The sequence below is a fragment of the Neophocaena asiaeorientalis genome, unplaced genomic scaffold (genome assembly GCF_003031525.2).
Source record: "Neophocaena asiaeorientalis asiaeorientalis breed wild unplaced genomic scaffold, Neophocaena_asiaeorientalis_V1.1 scaffold127, whole genome shotgun sequence".
NCBI classification, from domain to species: Eukaryota; Metazoa; Chordata; class Mammalia; order Artiodactyla; family Phocoenidae; genus Neophocaena; species Neophocaena asiaeorientalis.
In genome coordinates this window covers 5,736,630-5,756,128 of record NW_020175414.1, presented here as the reverse complement: position 1 = coordinate 5,756,128, position 19,499 = coordinate 5,736,630, and the positions used below count along the sequence as shown (strand labels likewise).

At 36.8% G+C, this 19,499-nt stretch overlaps 1 protein-coding gene across 1 annotated transcript in view; it reads left to right on the top strand.

Moving 5' to 3' along the window:
* The first annotated feature begins 6,263 nt into the window (after window positions 1-6,263).
* DIAPH3 (diaphanous related formin 3) overlaps window positions 6,264-19,499 on the top strand; it is a 408,148-nt gene continuing 394,912 nt past the window's right edge. The window contains 1 exon segment of the mRNA XM_024767214.1: window positions 6,264-6,394. Coding sequence (XP_024622982.1) covers window positions 6,321-6,394 — 74 coding nt within the window. The 5' untranslated portion in view covers window positions 6,264-6,320.

The window sequence follows — 19,499 nt, the reverse complement described above, 5'->3', positions numbered from 1 at the left end:
TTACTTCTTGTATTATTGACGTTAGACACAGTCCTTTGTTATCTTACATAAATCTTCAGTTCATTTGCCTCTCTGTTCATATAAACTCTGCCCTTGGTTAAATGGAACTTCCCACTTCCTCTGCATTTGCACGTCAGCACAGCATACATCTGGGAGGAAGCACACAGCCACACTGACTAGTGTTTTCTGAATGACCACAGTTGGCAAAGCAAGCCTTTAGCAGATTACGTTAACAGATATTCTACCACATGGCCTTTGTCAGCGTGCTTTTTTACTTTCTGAAAATGATTTCATATCTCCTCTCATACCTTTAGCTCTGCATCCTCACTTTTAGCTGGTTATATTGCCGCTTCTATCACCGAGACTGTTGATGTAATCAGAATAGAACTGCCGTACCTTACTTCCTAGTCACCAGATCTAACAAGCTACCAGAATCTGTTCCCTTAGATTCTGCTTTTGCTCTTCTTAGAATGATCCACTTTCCCTGCAATTGTGTAAGGTCAATCCTTCCTCTTGTATAGTAGGTCACATCCTCTGTCACCTACTTAAGGGTTTTTTGTTGTTGTTCACTTGTTTGTTTTCCTGCATCTATACCTATGCTTTGCATCATCAGTTTCTTCCTCTTTGCTTGGTTATTCCCATCAGCATGCAAACATGTTGTGGTTTTCCCCCCAACACCCCAAATCACACTGCAGGTTCCTTTCTAGCTACTGCCCTTGTTCTTTGCTCCCATTTACAGAATCTTCTCAAGAGTTGTCCATTCTTCTTCTTGCTTTCTCCCTTGAATTCCTGTTCAGGCTTATCTCCGATCCACCATTCAAGCTGCTCTTGTCAGGGTCACAGTAATCAGAAGATGGTGACACCATTCCCTTAGTTGTTGAGAACAAAAGCTTTGTCATCCTCTTTGAATTTTAATTCTTTCACACCTCACCCCTCACATCCAAACTATCAGTAAGTCTGATCTGATCTTCCTTCATATTGAGCAAATCTATGCCTTCCATCACTGACGTCATATACTAGGCTGCTGTCAACTCTTTTTTTTTTTTTTTTTTTTTTTTTTTTGCGGTACGCAGGCCTCTCAATGTTGTGGTCTCTCCTCTTGCAGAGCACAGGCTCCGGACGCGCAGGCCCAGTGGCCATGGCTCATGGGTCCAGCCGCTCCGCGGCATGTGGGATCTTCCCGGACCGGGGCACAAACCCATGTCCCCTGCATCGGCAGGTGGACTCTCAACCACTGCGCCACCAGGGAAGCTCTCTGTCAACTCTTGACCAGACAATGTAGAAGGCTTCTAATTTGTTTCCTTGTTTCATGTTTTGCCACTTAGAGTCTGGTGCCACACAGTAGTTAGAATAATCTTCTAAAAATGTTTGCTCTATCTTATAATTTCTATGCATGTTTTTCCATACACTTAGAATACAAGCTAAAATCTCTACCATGGTTTTTAAGACCTTATCAGGGGCCAGTAAACTTTTTCTTAAATGGCCAGATCATAAACATTTTAGGCTAGGGTGTTATGTATGCCTTCAGTTGTTTCTGCTGCTGTTTCTTTCTCTTCTTTCTCTGCCTTCTCCTCCTCTTCCTTTTCTTTTTTACAAGCTTTCAAAATGTGAAAACCATTCTTAGCTCAAGTCATACAAAAACATTTGGCTGTGGTTTGTCAGTCCCCTGCTTCCAGGATTAGATGTCTGCCTGTCTTATCTGTCCTTGTCATCTATAACTCTTTGTCACACTCACTGGGATTTAGATGAATTTTCTTGCTGTCCTTCAAATATGCCAAGTTCATTCCTACCTTAGGGCTTTGTATTTGCTTTTCTGTTTGCTTGAAATACCCTTCTTCCAGAATGCCCATGTTCCCTGCTTTTCTTTATTTTGGTCTCTGCTCAGATTTTATTTCCTAGACAGAAAAAAATGTCATTTGATCAAACTTACGACTTTTAAATAGCTGCTTCCTCTATTACTCATTCTTTTTCTTCCACCTTTCCCATTTAAGTAGTTAGCACTACGTTTTGGCTTAGGCCCCAAACCTAGGAGTCATCTTTGACTTTTATTTCACCAGTGTAGCCACATCATATAAACAATGTCGGCACACAGTAGGTACTCAATATATCCTTTAAGCAATAAATAGCAATTAAAGTTATTACAATACAGAGTGGTGAGTGTTTTGAAAAAGGAATCCATAGATGGGATGGGGGGGACTCAGTTTGTGTGGCTTATAAAAAAATCCTTCCGGGAAGTTAGTTTTGGCCCAGATCTAACTGATGTCTGGGAGTAGCCAGCACGAGGAACCTGCATAGTAGTGATGATGCTGGTTTGGGTAAGAGGGGAGGGTGTTAAGGCAGGAATCTCAGGTGAAAATGCAGAGACCTTTACACAGTAAATGTTTCAAACTGGAAAAACCTAATATGGTTGAAATAAAGAATTATTTTTTGCCAGTAAGTTAATTCTTTTTTTCCTAGTGTTTATTGGGAAAGTCTACTTGTTGCCCCATTTAAGATGTTGTCTGCGTTTACCTTCATTCTCTAATCAAACACACAGATAATTAACAGCTCAGCTTCTATGTCTTGAACCAGAGTGGCCCCAGAGAAAAGATTGACAGATTGGTCTCGGTCTTTCCTATAAAGGGAACCATACCTTATGTTCTATTTTTTGTTTTGACTTCTTTAACTCAGCATAGTTTTTTGTATTCATCTATCTTGTTGCATTATCAGTGGTGAAGTTTTTTATTGTTGCATAGTATTCCATTGTATGGATATACAACAACTTGTTGATAAATGCTTGCATTGTTCCCAGTCTTTGGCTTTTATGAATAAAGCTGTTCTGAATGTTGTATGGATTTTTTCCCCTTCTGCTTAACACCTAGTTGTGCACTTGCTGAGTCAGTGTATATTTAACTTTAAAAGAAATCTCTAAACTGTTTTATAAGTGGTGGTACTGTTTTACATCTCCACTAGTTGTGTAGGAGAGTTCCAGGTGCTTCACACCCTCACCGTGCCAGGAGATATGTAGCACTATTTTGTTTTTGGTTTTATTTTGCATTTCCCTGATGACAGATGATCTTGAACATCATTTCATGTGCTTATTGGCCATTCATACTTTGCAAAGTCTGTTATTCACGTTTTTAAATGGACTGTTTGTCTTATTACTATTGAATTGTAGGAGTTCATTAAATGGTTTCATCTGCCGCTCCCCATCACTTGCATTACTGCCTGAACCATCCCCCCAAGCCTCTCCTTCTGTGGAAAAATTGTGTTCCACGAAACTGGTCCCTGGTCCCAGGGATCTCTGCATCATCCCTGTGGGTTGGTGGGTTAGGGAACCAACATGTATAATAGAGTCCTTTTGTCTCTAACTGAGGAGTCTTGTGTTTATTGTCGGAATTCATGAAACAGTAACAGGCTAACTTAGCTTGTATGTATGGTAAAATCTCAGCCTCTGCACAGTTCTTGACATGTATTGCAATGTTTTCTCAGTCTGTGGCTTACCTTTCATTTTCTTAATGAAGCTATCTTAATAAAAAAAGAGGTTTTTGAAAAGTGGAAGGTTTACATTTTGATGAAATCCAACTTTATAGTTGGTGCTTTTGTATCCTAAGAAACCTTTGCCTTCCTCAGGGTAGTGAAGATTTTCACTATGTGTTCTTCTAGACATTTTATAATTTTAGCTTTTACATTTAGGTCTAGAATTTAGGTTCACATTCTTTCATGTGGATATTCAATTATTCTAACACCAGTTGTTGAAAAGATTCTTCTTACCCCATTGAATTACATTGAGATCTTTGTTGAGAATCATTGACTACATAGATTCAATATATTTCTGTACTCTCTTCTGTTCTGTTAATGTTCCATTAATTCTACTTTGATTACTGTAGCTTTTCAGTAAATCTTGAAATCAGATAAAGTAAGCCCCTAACTTTATTCTTTTTCAAAATTGTTCTACTGTAGGTTCTCTGCATTTCCATATTAATTTTAGAACCTCCTTCTCAATTTCTTCAAAAAAGCTTGCTGGAACATTGATGGTGATTATATTGAATCTATAAATTATTATTTTTTAAATGTATTTATTAATGGATTTCTTGATACTGAGTCATCTGATGCAGGAACATGGTATAGCATCTTCATTTATTTAGGTCGTTTTTCTCTCCACAATGTTTTATAGTTTTCAGTGTATAGATATTTCCCTTCTTTTGTTAAAAATTTTCCTAATGATTTTGTATTTTTTTGATGCTGTTAGAAAATGATATATTTAAAAGTTTTATTTTCTAATTGCTGGTCGTAGTTAGAAAAAAAATTGTTTTTCTATATTGAATTTTATTCTGTGAGTTTGCTAAATTCATGTACATAATCATCTCATTTGCTAGTAGACATATCTACTTCTTCCTTTCTAATGTGTGTCTGTTGTTGCTACTGCCTTACTGCACTATCTAGGACCTTCACTACAATACTGAATAGGAATGGTGAGAGCTGACATTTCTTCTCTTGTTCCCAATTTTAGGGGGACCAACATGCTGATTTGACCAACATAGAAGTTATAATAGCTGGAAGACTTTATTAATGGGGACATTCCATTCATTAAGTGCCCTATTCTGCGTCATTAAAGCAAATTAAAGCATTGTTAGGGTTTTTGGATGCCTGAACTCATCTCTTTAGGAACTTTGCTGTAAGGACCCCATAGAACGTGGATTCAGTTAGCTCCCATTTCGTGGAATGGCATATTTTTCTTTAGTAAATTATGACTTGCTATTTATGAAAATCAGCTGTTTCCCAGGGCTAATTTGTTTTGCATTATTGGGAATGTTTCCTTGTGCAATGCTATAGCAAATTAATAAAAAGAAAAAGAAATGAAAAAATACATCTAATTTCCTACCATCTCAACTTAGCTGCTTTTGGGCATGTACAGTTCCTTTTCTTCCCATTAGATTTGTAATCTGTAATTTAAATAGATATAATTCTGGAGTTTATTATTAGTTGGGCATCCTCATCATTTCCCATCTGGACTATACACATACCTTCTTAACAGGTCTTTCTGCTTCTGATGCTTCTGATCTCAGAGTAAAAGTCAAGTTCTTTGGTGGCCTGTAAGGCCTGCAGTCCCCTCCATCACAAATTTTTTCCAGATATCTGCATGTTTAGAGCTCTCACCTCCTTCAAACCTTTATTCTAACATTCAGGTTTGAGGCCTTCAGAGTCTTTTCTGTGAGACTTTATTTTTTCTTCGACCACCCTGTTTGAAATTGCATCCCACCTCCTAATGCTGCTTATTTCTCCTCCTGTTTTTATTTTTCTCTATAGCACTTAACACTACAGTGAGATGTATGTTAATTATTTTACATTTATTGTCTGTCATTCTTTATTCTTCCCTGTGGAGAATAAAGCTCCGTGCAGGTAGGTATCTTTGTCTCTTGTTCACTGGTCTTTCTTCAGCACTTAGCACAGCGACAGGCACTTAGGGAATTAATGTTTGTTGAATAATGAATGAACTCCAGCTCTTCTCATATGTATTTCATACTGCTGTCAGTGTGATCCTTCCAAACCCCCTGGAAAAGCTGTTTGTGTAGTAGTGCTCTACCACCCCAGGACCTGGCGTCTATCCTCAGTTATATGTGCTATGTGCTTTTGTTTTTCTTTTTGGGTGTGTGCTTTTGTGTGATGTTTTAGCCTGAAAGGTATTCTTGTCTAAGTCTTTGCCTCCCTCTTACTTACCTTCCCCTTGGCTTCCCTTGTCTGTTCTGCCAAGTTGGGTGTTCCTCCTTTGGTCCCTTGGTGGCATGTTAGAGGAATTAGACTGCTCTGAATAGTACTGTTTCCTTGCTTGCGTTTCTCCTTCCAGACTTAGGTTTTGATAATCTCTGTCTGTATTGCCTAGAACTAGGTGCTTAAAGATTTACAGGTTTTTCTGTGTTGCTTGGAATATTAATTTTAATAGGGTCATTCTGGTATTAAGTTTTGGTTTTTATTTTGCATGTGCCTAAAACACATTGGTATATTTTCAGATATTTCCTATGTTTTCCATGATAGTCTGGATTTGACAAAGCAATTATTTTAATTTGAAAACCTTTTGATATTATGTTGCTATCTTTTGTGGATACCATGGATTATGAATTTATAGATTTATGGGCAGAAGTAAGGAAATCATCCTCTCAAAATAATGCTACTCAGAGTAGTTGTGTGCTGCTGTTAATATGAAAGGTGGGATTAATGTAGTTACTATTTTAATGGATAATCTTCACACAACATGAATTAAAAATTTTTAACTTATTTTACAGGGAAGTGTTAAGAGTAGTCGACAGATCTCACCTCAGGAATTCATCCATGAACTGAAGATGGAGTCTGCAGATGAAAGGCTCTTCACGTGCCTGGAGTCCCTCCGCGTGTCTTTGACGAGTAATCCCGTGAGGTAATTCGTCTTTCTGAACATGAGGGCATATTACTGAATTAAACAGATGCCATGATCTGCCACTTTTATGCAGTACTTCATGGTGCCTGTGAGTAAATAGGTGGTCTACCTCAACAACTTCTCAAGGTAAAAATTGAATACATAATTTTTGTATGCATGTGGAAATACAGTCTCCATAGTACCTTTTGTGTTTATTACTGAGTGATATATAGCCTGTGGACTTTAAAAAAAGTCATTCTTTTTTTTTTCTTAGACTTTTTAAAAACTTAAGGCGTTTTTCAAAAGAGAACAGTCATCAGAAACTGTCAATTTAATGGGGCTGAGTTTCACTCTGAATTTTGGTATTGTACATATATATTGGCTCATTCCTGTTTGATATACAAGAAATACCATTAATTTATTATTTCCTTTATTGGAATTGGTATCTTTATAGGAGCCCATAGGAGGTTAGTGTTGTCAGACTTAGCAAATAAAAATATAGGACGCCCAGTAAAATCTGGGTTTTAGACGTAGTTACGCTAAAAAATTATTTGTTGTTTTTCCAGAATTCCACATTTAACTGGCTGCCCTGTATCTAGCCACACTACAATAGGTGTCTTGCTAAATCAGTTTTTAGTCCAGCATATTCTTGAAAAATTTTAAGTAGGAATTGTTATAAAATGTCTGAACAGTCATAGAATCAGAATTTCTGAGCTGCAAGAGTCTAAGGTAGATTAGTTTTGATTTATTGTATAATGAATGCTTATTTCTGCATAAATATATATAAATATTTTCTAGCCCTCTCTCTATATACATATATATGTGTAACTGATATATATATATATATATATATATGCATATATGTGTGTGTGTGAGTATAAAATATAGACAAAAGGCTAGAGGACCAGAATGAAAAACTATGATTGGAGGTTAATGATATATAAAAGACTTTTTTTTGATATTCTGATATTCCGGATGTTTCTGAAGTTTGGCTACAGTATGATAAAGATCCTTGACAGTATAAATATTTAAAATAAAAAGACCCTACCTGCTGAGAGACATGAAAGTGAGGTTGAAGTAAGGAGCATGAAGAGTAAACAAAGAATCTCTATTATTTCAATTTTATCTTTATTTTTCCATATTTTACCACTTTCAGTGTGTTCTCTAGGCTGTAAATTAATGGTGGGCATGAGACCAGTGATTTCATATGTCTTATATACCTCTCTTTACCAGGCACAGTGCTTTTAGCACATAGAAAGTGCTCAGTGAAGTTTTGATTGAAACAATTTTAACCTTCTTCTGTTTTATGTTGACTATTGCTAGAAACTAAGTTGAATTAGGAGTTTGTTTATTTGACAGGTATAGTCATACATGAAGAGCTCTGGTCTCCATCTTAATCTTTACCTATTAAATGTTTTCATTTAAAAAATGGTTATTGAGCACCTTCTCTTTTCCAAGTACCAATGTTTTGTTTCCAAGTACCATCTTAGATGTGGGGCTTGAGTAAATAGCAAAGCAGGTCCAGGCCCTGTTCCTGTGGAGTTTAAATGTAGGAAGAGGGTATTTTGGGGTCAACTGGGGAGCTACAGTCATTTTTCAGTTTATCTGGCAGCTACTGGGCACTGGAAATAACCATGGAATTTTAGTATAATAAGAAATAGACCCTGCCATTACCTCTTCTAATTTTTCATATTTTGAGTAGATGAACATGATAGTGATAGAAAAACTGTGAGAGGATTTTATGTATGAATTCAGGCATATTACAATTATTTATTGTGATTCCATATAAAGACAGTGGGAAATAATGCTGTATGTTTCTTTCATTTGAAAGAATAAATATTTCAAAAATAAAAATTTGTGGAATTATTTTCCTGAGAGTGGCCAATTCTATTGAGCCAATATACGTACAATAGAATATATTATCAGCAATTCACAAGTGTTGCTGTTTCCTACGAAATAGTCTTTTTAATTGGAAAGAATAGAAAACCATATAATTGGAGAAATTTTTCTGAAATCATGGCACTTTATGTAGATAGAAAATTGAGACATGAGTATTTCTGTGCCCAGTGCTCCAATTAGAGGAATGACTTAGCTGAACATGTAAAACTTGAAGCTATTTCTGATCAAATCTTTGGACTTTGCAGTTAGTTATGATGTGTCTGCTGATAAAGTCAGTTTTCATATTTTCTTTTTTATGTACAGTATGTGACTAAATTTCAAGAGAGAAGGAATTCCAACTTTTTGTAAGCTTTTGAGATTATTATTAGATCTGTAGTATTATTGAGAAAATCAGAGTGAAATTCTTTAATGTCTGTGAATACAATTGAAAAAGAAGCAAGTGAAGTAATTAATGACAGTTCTCCAATGCTGGTTTGGGATCAGGATTTATTTAAATTAAAAATCAAGGAGGGCTTCCCTGGTGGCGCAGTGATTGAGAGTCTGCCTGCCGATGCAGGGGACACGGGTTCGTGCCCCGGTCCGGGAGGATCCCACATGCCGCGGAGCGGCTGGGCCCGTGAGCCATGGCTGCTGAGCCTGCGCGTCCGGAGCCTGTGCTCCGCAACGGGAGAGGCCACAGCAGTGAGAGGCCCGCGTACCGCAAAAAAAAAAAAAAAAAATCAAGGAAAGAGTAGAGCACCCCTGCACCACCCCATCCCTGATATGCAGTATTTTAGAGCCATTCACCAACCTCTGAAACTCTGCGTAACGATTATGAGACATGTCATCCTTTGACTATCTGCATAGTGAATTATGTGAAAACCAGTGCTTTAAATACCAAATTATTGGCCTTGTTTTATAAAGACTTGATTTGAAGATCACATAGTTCTTCTGTTTGAAGTTTTATTGATTATTCAACATCAAGGACAGTTTTGAGCTTAAAGACATAGAAGCTTTATTTTTGGAACACAAGTGAAAAGACCAATTTCTTCAAATTATCAAACATAACTTTTAGTGGATCTCAACACGGTCAACAGTTATGTTTGAGCTTTCAAATACGTGGAGGTAGAAACATAAAAAGGTAGACACTAACATCATTATGATTGATATTAAGCGTTTTAGTCCATTACTCATCTTTGCATATAGCAAATTAGTTATAGAATGCATCTTCATTTGCTCAAGTTGATGTGGTCGTCAAGGATAAGGTTTCTGTCTCAGAAATACCAGTCTTCGTAGATTTTTGTGTTTTGTGATATTAGGCATTATCTTTTTTTTAAAAAAAAAATTTATTTATTTATATATTTTTGCTGTGTTGGGTCTTCATTTCTGTGCGTGGGCTTTCTCTAGTTGCGGCAAGTGGGGGCCACTGCTCATCGCGGTGCGCGGGCCTCTCACTATCACGGCCTCTCTTGTTGCGGAGCAAAGGCTCCAGACGCGCAGGCTCAGTAATTGTGGCTCACGGGGCTAGTTGCTCCGCGGCACGTGGGATCTTCCCAGACCAGTGCTCGAACCCGTGTCCCCTGCATTGGCAGGCAGATTCTCAACCACTGCGCCACCAGGGAAGCCCTAGGCATTATCTTCCTTTACTCATGCTTAATGTGTGCATTTTGAAGTTTACAAGAGATATTTCACAATTTATCATTTTGTTAGAAGATTTCTAAGGAGGTTTTGGAACAGATTTGATTAAGTTAACTGTAACTTGGAGAAGATCACTTTAGAAAATTTTGCAGTAAAATATATGTTTATTGCAGAGCAAGTAAGCAGCCTGTATGTGTCATTATTCCATTTAATCAGTGCTATGTTTAGAGTGTAGTTTTCCTGCATTTCTGGGCTTTAAAACATAAAGCTGGTAGGAGAGCTTATCTTTGGAGTTGCTGAATGTTTTGTGCCACGTACTGCACATGAGGATAGAGACAGGAGGCTTGTGGCAAGCAACGAGATCACTGTATTCCTTGGTGTCAACCTGATCTGAAGAGAAAAAGTCAAGACAAAAATTTGAAGTTACTAATAGTTTGACTTACTATAAAAATTATTTTTATAAAATGTTAAACATATAAAAAAAGGCTGTTTGTCATTATAGTGAAATAAGTGCCCACTCACCTACTAATGAGGCTAGCATATAGATTACTGCCTATAACTTTGAAGCTTCTATGCCTCCCTCCTTAATTCAGTGTCCCTTTCTTCACTATTCCGTGGTGACCACTGTCCTGAATTTTGGATTTCTTTGCATTATAGATTACCATATATGTATTCCTAATATATTGCTTGGTTTTATATCTTTTTGAACGTTATTTAAATGGCATCATCTTCTATGTGCTCTTTGAAGACTTGCATTTTCCTCTCAGTATTTCATATATTTATGTATGCTGTGTGCAACTACTCACATTTTATCACAATTAATCATTTTTCATACCTTGTTCTTATATTTTAGGAACATCCATTGTAAATAGTACATGGATGCTTTTAAAACGAATCTTGTCTGATAATCTTTGTTCATATCAATTGTAGAAATATATTGGGATTTATATGACATTCCATTTAAAATTTTCAGTTTATGCTGCTTTTCCATGTTCCTCTTCCTCCTCCTCCTGCTCACCCCTCCCCCATTCTTTTCTGTATTCTTCCTTCTTCCTCAAATTCTTTTGATAGATTTTAAATTTCTCATTTCACTTTTCCTCATTTACTAATTTGGAAGACATTCTCTTCGATCTGAAAACAGAAGAGAAATTTAACATGCACACGCTTGAAAAGGAAACTGTACATGCGTGTACTTAAAAGGGACACAAAAAAGCAGTCTCTCTTCCTCTGAACTTAAAATACGTTAACACCAATCATCCTCTCTTGATTTGTATGCTAGTTCTGTGTGATATTTAAATTTTCTCTTTTTTCGTATTGTAAATTAGCTATTGTTACTACTGAGATATACTACAAATATGTATTTATGTATATGTGTTTATACACATACATACTCATCCTTTTTTGGTTCTTGCACATTTTTTTCTGATTTTACTTTTTGCTCAAGTATATCATTACATTCCTGTAGTGAGAGTCCTTTGATGGTAAAACTCTGTTTTATTTGTTTGAAAATGACTTTATTTACCTTTACTTTTGAAGAATAGTTTTCCTAAGGGCATGAAATTAAGGTTTTCTGATATCTTTTCTTAGTCCATTGAAGATATTATTTTTTCTTCTGCCTTACATTGCTGTTTTTGAGAGGTAAGCTCTTTTATCTAAAACTCATGCTCTTCTAGGTAATCTGCCCTTTCTCTCTGGTTTTATTATGTTTTGTTTTTGGTGTTCTATAGTGTGTTCTATGTGTCTAGGTGGAATTTCTTTCTTATTTGTTTTTACTAGGGCGTTTTTTGGACTTCCTGAATATGATTAGTGTCTTTCATAAGTTCTGTGAAAATGTCAGCCATTAACTCTTTGAATATTGATTCCCCCCTCTCTCAGTTTTGTATGTTAGAGCTTCTTACTCCATACACCATTATTTCCTAATCTCTTTGAAGTTTCCATCTGTTTGTCTCTCTGCACTGTATTCTGGGAATACTTTGTAATATCTTCTAGTTTCCTAATTATTTCTTCACCATTGTCTAATCTGCTATTTAATTTATAAGTTGTATTTTAAATTTCCATTATTATAATTTCATCCACATAATATTTTTGGCTGTTTCAAAACTCCTTATCTTTTTTTCATAATGCTCCTTGCTTAGTTTTTATTTTTTTATTTTTTATTTTTTTGGTATGCGGGCACATCACTGTTGTGGCCTCTCCTGTTGTGGAGCACAGGCTCCAGATGCGCAGGCTCAGCGGCCATGGCTCACGGGCCCAGCCACTCCGCGGCATGTGGGATCCTCCCGGACTGGGGCACGAACCCATGTCCTCCGCATCGGCAGGTGGACTCTCAACCACTGCGCCACCAGGGAAGCCCCTCCTTGCTTATTTTTATCCTGTTTATTATTTCTCTAAACATATTAAATATTTTATATTCTCTGTAATTTTAGTAAATAAAGGTCTCCTAGGCCTACTCCTGGTGTTGGTTATTTGTTTATTTATTTTTTTCACCTTTACTCATTTCTTGTTTCTTTGTGTGTTTTGTAATTTTAGAGTGTGACCTCCTATTCCTTGGAACTTTTTCTTTGAGATTTATTGTGAAGATATTTTGCTAGAATGAATTAATGCTTTTCTACTACTAGGAATGTAATGATCCAGGGCTGCCTTAAGCTAAAATGACCAGTTTGAGGTTTTTGTTTTTTCGTTTTTTTTTCCTCCTCATATGTGTGTGACTGGGTTATGAATTATCAGAAGAAATTTGCCTTGATGTCCTCCTTTACTGGGCAGGTTTATTGCTAGGTCACCTTCTTACTTAAGGTGTGGCCCTTTGAGAGCCTTGCTTTTTGCTGGCGTTTCTCAGGCTTGAGGCTGTAACACTTGTTCTAATAGCTCTGCTTAGCTACCACAAAGGAGATGTTGGGTTTCCAGGGCTTCATGTTTGTCCCCCAGAGCAGATGAGGCTTGAGGCAGGCTTACCTGTCTAAATTCCTCTCTCTTTCTCTCTCTTTAAATTTTGCTTTTGAGGAGACTGTACTTTCTTGTCACCTCAGACACAATTTTAAAATCATGTCTCAGTGACTGTTGTTGGGAGGGTGGTCATGGATATCTAGTTTAATACCAGGAAAAAGAAAGTTGGTTAAGAAATTTTAAATTATAAAGGCATTGTATTCTTATGTCAAAAATCTGAATTTCTTAGATGGGTATAACCAGAAAAGAAAAAGTCTTCATCTCTTTTGTCATTTGATTATCAAAGCCTGCTGCTCAGTGGTGAACTGTTAATAGGGTCTTGTGTGCCTTTGCCCTAAATTTTTAATGCATATGTTAGTATTATGTTATTTTACCTTACTGTTGCTTGCTTTTTAAATTTTTATTTTTTAAAGATAAACCCCAGAAGTTGCACGTTTATTGCCCCGCAGGATATTAATTAGTTTTATATTTAAATTATTGTTCTTCTTCTACTATCCTTTCTTTAAGTCATTATATATCTTCCGATGTTTTTCCAATTCTTTTTGAACCAGCCTCACCATCTTGCTGGTTCTCTCATTAATGTGGTAAGTATTTGACACTGCTGGCTTTATTTGGGTGAGCAATGTTTTTATCTTTCTGAAAATCATACTTTGACATTAGACATTTGTGGGTGTGTTAATATTCCTCAGAAACATCCAAGAAATTCATGGAGAGAGTGAACCCGGTAAAAGTCTGGGTTTCCTACATCCCCTCTCCCTCCCATAGTTGAGGGAAGGGACAATGAATATGATGTAGAGGTACTTGAGTGAGGAAGGCTTCTTGTCCCTCCTTTATTATCACTGCCAATCCCCCCAGGCCTTCATCCTTCAACCGTGCCTGCAGAGTCCCTCGTCTTGGTCAGTGGATTCTATCAATGACATTGTGGTGGGGTAAGGGTGGTGCAGGCTATTTAGAGCACTCAAACTAAAACATCTACAAGTCAAACGTTTCTCTTCTTAAAGCTTTATTATACCATATTATGATTCTTAAAGAGTTTCTGTTCCTTTCCTTGTTCTTACCAAAGATGCTTTCCTAGGAAGAAGTTGGAGATGAAATCGGAATCAAACTGTCATGCACACATATGTATATATGTGTATTATACACGTTGTCAGGGTCCTGAGAGGAAAACAGGAACCAGAGCGCATGCTATACGCTTTTTAAAAAAGAAGTTAATGCCAGAAATTGGTTAAATGGGTGATGGAAAGACTGAGAAACCAAATAGGGAGCAGTGAGGTAGTGGAGGTTCGCAACAGCCGGAAGTTGCTCCACCCCTGTGCTGGAGGGAAAGGCAATGCTCTGGAAGCTCACAGCCTGGTGTTGAATGGAAGAAACTGGATCCATGGGGAAGATGCAACTGTTGCAGAGAAACTGCCAAGGGAGAGAGAGAGGGAGAGAAACATCCTTGTTATTCTTTCTTCACCTTCCCTCTGGTCAAACCTAGCAGAGAGCAGTTGATTACAAAGCCTGGGAACTGCAGCCTGCAGGTTCAGCCCCTTTGAGACAAGAACAGAACAGAATAGAAGTGGGGAAGGGGAGTGAGAAGAAATGGGCTGAGTATCAGTGCATTATTTATTGGGATACATAATAGGTCAATAAGTGTTAAATTTTTGTTTTTTTCCAGTTTTTAGTTTCATTGGACATTTAGGTTCTTTATTTTAGTATTAGAAGATGTAAACAAAAGTGCTTTTATAGTGTGCCTCAGGACTTGAATCAGGTCAAAAACTTTCTAAGATACAAAGGGTTACCCTGCTCTGAATTTCTTGAAACGACCTCTACTTAAACACAGTCAACTTGGTCAAGTGAAATAAACAGTCATCTCTCAGGTCCTGCATTTGCTTCAGCACTTTTTCAGTATCTTTCTTTTGCTTGGCCTCCCAAAGTCTTCTTTCTCTATGACTCACCCCTAAATCCCACAAAAAAGAGACCTGTTACCATTTATTCAGTTTCCTGTAATTCAACTTCTGTCCTGTTTGACACGTGCACATGCAAAATACTGGGTTTTATGGTGATGCTAATTACACCGTCTTTTTGCTTTTGCATTCTGAAATACATGTAAAAAGTAGATACAGAAGCAGGGTAAGAAACAAAATCAGCTGTACTGCTGGAAAAGCTAAGAGTGAAAAGCAAAACTGGGGCTTGAAGGTGAAATATACTTCTTACTTCTTCCCACTGAATCACTTATCATGTAGTAATAGGTAGAGAGAATAGGTAACTGCAGGCCAGGTTCCTATGCAGGTAGGAGCGTTCTGTTTTTTTCTCCACTTTCACCAATTTGATAAAGTAATTTTTCCTGGGGGATATTCCAATAACGAGGTAGAGGGAGTGACCAGAAGTAACCCCCAATGTTGCTTTATGGGGAATATAGTAGAAGACCTCTCCTTTTGTAGAAATGAGGGAAGGAGGATAATGTTCTTTAATAATATGCTCCAGTTTATTTTTATTCTCGTGGTGTTTTGGAATTTAAATTAAGACATGAGATAAAAAGTTTTTTTTTGAAAATCAGCCTTAGAAAAACTAGCAGTTTATACATATGATAATTTCTGAATGGGCAAGAGGAGTAAAGGTGTTCCTTGGTAATGTACATTCTTGTAGTTTTCGTCTTTCATTTTCCTTTTCTGTCTTTCTCTTTCTTTCTCTTCAGTAATGATGTCAGGAAGGTTAGTAATATAGGTGACTCTGTGTTTTCTTTCCTGTGCTGTTCAATACAGTAGCTACTAGTCACTTGTGGCTATTTAAATTTAATTAATTAAAGTTTAATGAAAAAAAGGGCAACATTTCACGTGCTCAGTAGACACATGTGGCTGTGGCTACCATATTGGACAACACATACATACCATTTCTGTTATATTTTATTATGCAGTGCTGCTTAAATGCCTTGGTTCTTCTGAATAGCTGCATATTTCTTTGATATATTTATTGCATGATTATTATTTTCTCAAAGTTATGTTCAAGACTATGAGAATACATATGAAGTTAAAGTCTTAAAGATTAAAGCTTATATTTTAAAACCTCCAAGGATGAGTAGACATTCGTATCAAGAGAATCAAAGAGTGATCTAAGGGAGGCTGCCTACAGCAGGGACTATAGTCTTGGTGGGATAAGGCTAAGGGAGTGGGCTTCATACCAACTATAAAAAGTAGGAAAGGAAAGGAGAGGCTGGTCTGACAGAGTGCTATAGCTTTGGTCCATGGTGGCCTTCACTTTGGCTACCTGTGGTCAGGATGAGGAAATTGGCAATATGGCACATCATAGAAGTCATAGAAACATCCCCTTTGGTAGATTAAAAATATTAGTGAGGTTCGTGTTTTTTTTTAAACAGAAATTTCCTCAGAGATGTGCTTACTTTTACCTCTTACAAGCATTTTTTCCAGGTTGTTTTCCAGTAAGAAGTCAAAGCGTAAGGTAGGATGTTAATATTCTTCTTTACCTCTTTAGACATTGCCATATATCTTGGGATATGCCTTGCATTATTTATGTGTAAATTATCATTCAGGATTTGTAACTTTTATGACAGTATTGCTTATTAAAGAAATATTTGTTGAGAATTACCTCTAATTTTAGGCCATTTTGCTTGCTGTTCTTTCCAAAGTGCTTTAAATGAATGAAATATTAATAAAACATGCCCTGGAAGAAAATAGTTATTAATGTTTTCAAGTGAATACTAACTTGATATTTTTGAAGGGCAAGCCATTACTTTCCAATGCATTTTTCACAACAGCTCCAAAGCTGGTGTCATTTTTCTGAGAGACTCTCTAGAAGGTTGAATGTTCCCCACTGGTTGGGAGGCTTTCTCCTTTGTGTATTGTCATTCATACTGTAGTTTGGCTTTGGCTCATAGATATATTAAGATGTATTATAATTATTTGGTTTCAAAGTTAACTTTACCTGTATCTTAAAGCTTTGACTTTGAATGCAAGGTTAACAATAAAAGTAGAGTACATCGAAAATAGAGTAATTGCTTTTAACAGAGAAGTACATATTTTCTGCAAATGGTGAATAAGAGCTATATAGCTCAGTTTATACTTGACATGAAAAGTCGTAGAATTGTAAAGTGCTGCCAATCTATTTTAAAATATATGTCTCCCAGTCTATTCAAAGTGAAATATAAATTGCTGTTTGAATAGCCAAGATTAATTTAAAAAAATCCTATTCAAATATAAAGTCAGTTACAATGTAACATAGAGTCTCAAATTTTTGCTTTTAAAATAGAGTAGTTTGATATTCAGGCATAAAAGAGAGAATATATGAATGAAAACTATTTGAAAAGATTTGATTACTGCAATTTGGGGAAAAAAAACTGCTGTTAATCTTAAACAATTTCTTATGGATGTAAAGGCAAAATATAAGAAACTTTCTTCTTTTAGGTGATAATTGTCTGCGTTTTCAGAAATATAAACCTTCTGTGTTCAAATCTATAATAGCTATCAGTATGATGTTATTTACTGAATACTTTGGTTTCTTTGGTAAAGATAACTATTTTCAGTGGAAAAATTATTTGTACTGCAGGCACTAAAGCTTCTAGTTATTTGGTATCCTACAAATGAAAATTTATATAGTTTAGTTCTGAGACTAATTTTTTGGTCTTGACATTATGTGTTGAGTATATTGCTGAGTGGGTTAAGTAAAGAATTTAAGTAAGTTGATCCTTGTCTTGATATTCTCTGACATAACTCTACTAGAGAAATATATAACTATAAATAAAGAAAGGCCTTAATATTAAAGGAGGCACAATATATTGGCAATAGAAGGAAGTTTTAATTTCTTTGATTCAGAAAATCGTATAGAGTAAAACTCAATTTTATACTGACCACAGATTTCTGTTTATTTTGTTACAGGTGTAATGTACATCAGAAAGAAATAGGTATACTTTTCATATGTTAAACATCTTTTGTATGTTAAAATTTATAAAACATAACAGAAAAGAAACACTCACATTAAGCTTAGAACCAGGAAGGTCACCTGGAGTGTCTCTGCAGGGCCAAAGAGAAATTAGGCTCATTTGAACAGAAGTCCAGTAACTTTGTACAGCGATGGAAATGCGCTGTGTCTTTGGTGTTTCGAACTCATCACAGGTGGCTGTCAAGCACTTGAAATGTGGCTACTGTGACTGAGCAATCAAATTTTAATTAATTTAAATTTAAGTATACACACGTCGCTAGTGGCTACCTATTGGACAACACAGTTGTAGAGATCAGAAATTCATGTAATTTTCCTTGTGCATTTGTTTTGAGCCTTTTCACTCTTGAGTCTAGGTATGGCTGTTTCCTCTGTCATGCTGTGAATTTCTGAGGAGGGGGACAAAATGTTCTGTTGTTGTAGAACCTTAATATGGGGCTCAGGAGAGAATATCAGAGCACAGGTTAAATGAACTTAAATAGTAAGGAGAGAATAGGGAACTTAAAGCATGAAATGAAGTGATATGCATGAGCCTGTCTTGCTCATTCTTCAGGGTAGAAGGCCAGGTACTTTAGTGTCTATATGGACCTCCCTGTTACAAAGCTAGAAGAGGTGCAAGCACTTCTCCTGGTCCTCACATTGCTCAGATTCCATTTGGAGAGAAATGCCTAACAAACACTAAAGAATAAATGTACCACCAGCTCTTATCTAATTAAGTCCTTAAGTATGTGTCATGGATAATAACATGCCACTAGAGTACAGCCGAGGGTGTAATATTCTACCTGTGTGAGGTACCACAGTAACAAGAGGCATACTGGGGAAAGTCATAGAAAATAGAAGTAAATAAAAGATATCATCAGTTCAGTCAAGAAAAAGTATGGGACCAACAGTAAAGCATAGAGAGCTTTTAGATGCAAGCTGCTCAGAGAAAGTCTGAGATGGTGAAGTTTAAGAGATCAGGAGGACAAGGAACTAGATAAGAGAAGCTTAGGCATTGGTGCTGGTCCTGGAGCATCTCCTGGGCAGCAGAGACCTGAGGTGGAGAAACAGTGGCAGGCGGATGGGACCGTCAGAGAGGTGGGCAGTGGCCAGGTCATGAGGGTCTTAAAGTCATGGTAGGGAAATTGGATTTTTATTCTAAGTAAGTGGGAGGCTATTAAGGAGTTTAACGCAGGAAGTGATGTATTCTAACTTACCTGTTTAAAAAGATCACTCCTGCTCTGTGGAGAGAATAGATTCAAGATGGGAGAGAGTGGACAGGGAGAGCAGAAGGGAGGCTGTGGAAGTAGCCACAGGAGGGATGAGGGGGCTTGGATAAGGATTGTAGTAGTGGGCGAGGAGCTGGGTGGATTTTGCAGATAAAGTGAAGTAGAAACAGTAGGACATGTTGATGGATTGGATGTGGGCTGTGAATGAAAAAAAACCTGGATTTTTGACTTGAGCAAAGAGGTCGATAGCAGTGCTGTTAACTGGTGTTGACTGAAAAAAAAATTGCACAACCTAAAAGTTGAGAGTTATGTTTTATTTAGCAGACTTACTGAGGACTTAAGCCCAGGAGACAGCCTCTCAGCTAGCTCTGAGGGACTGTTCGGAAGAGGTAAGGGAGGAGCCAGGATATATAGGAGTTTTTGTAAAAGAAAAAAAACCCAGGTAGTCAGAATATCTAAAAATTACTGCTAATTAAAGAAAACCAGACATCTCAAGTTAATGAATTTAGCAGTTTTCTGTGTAT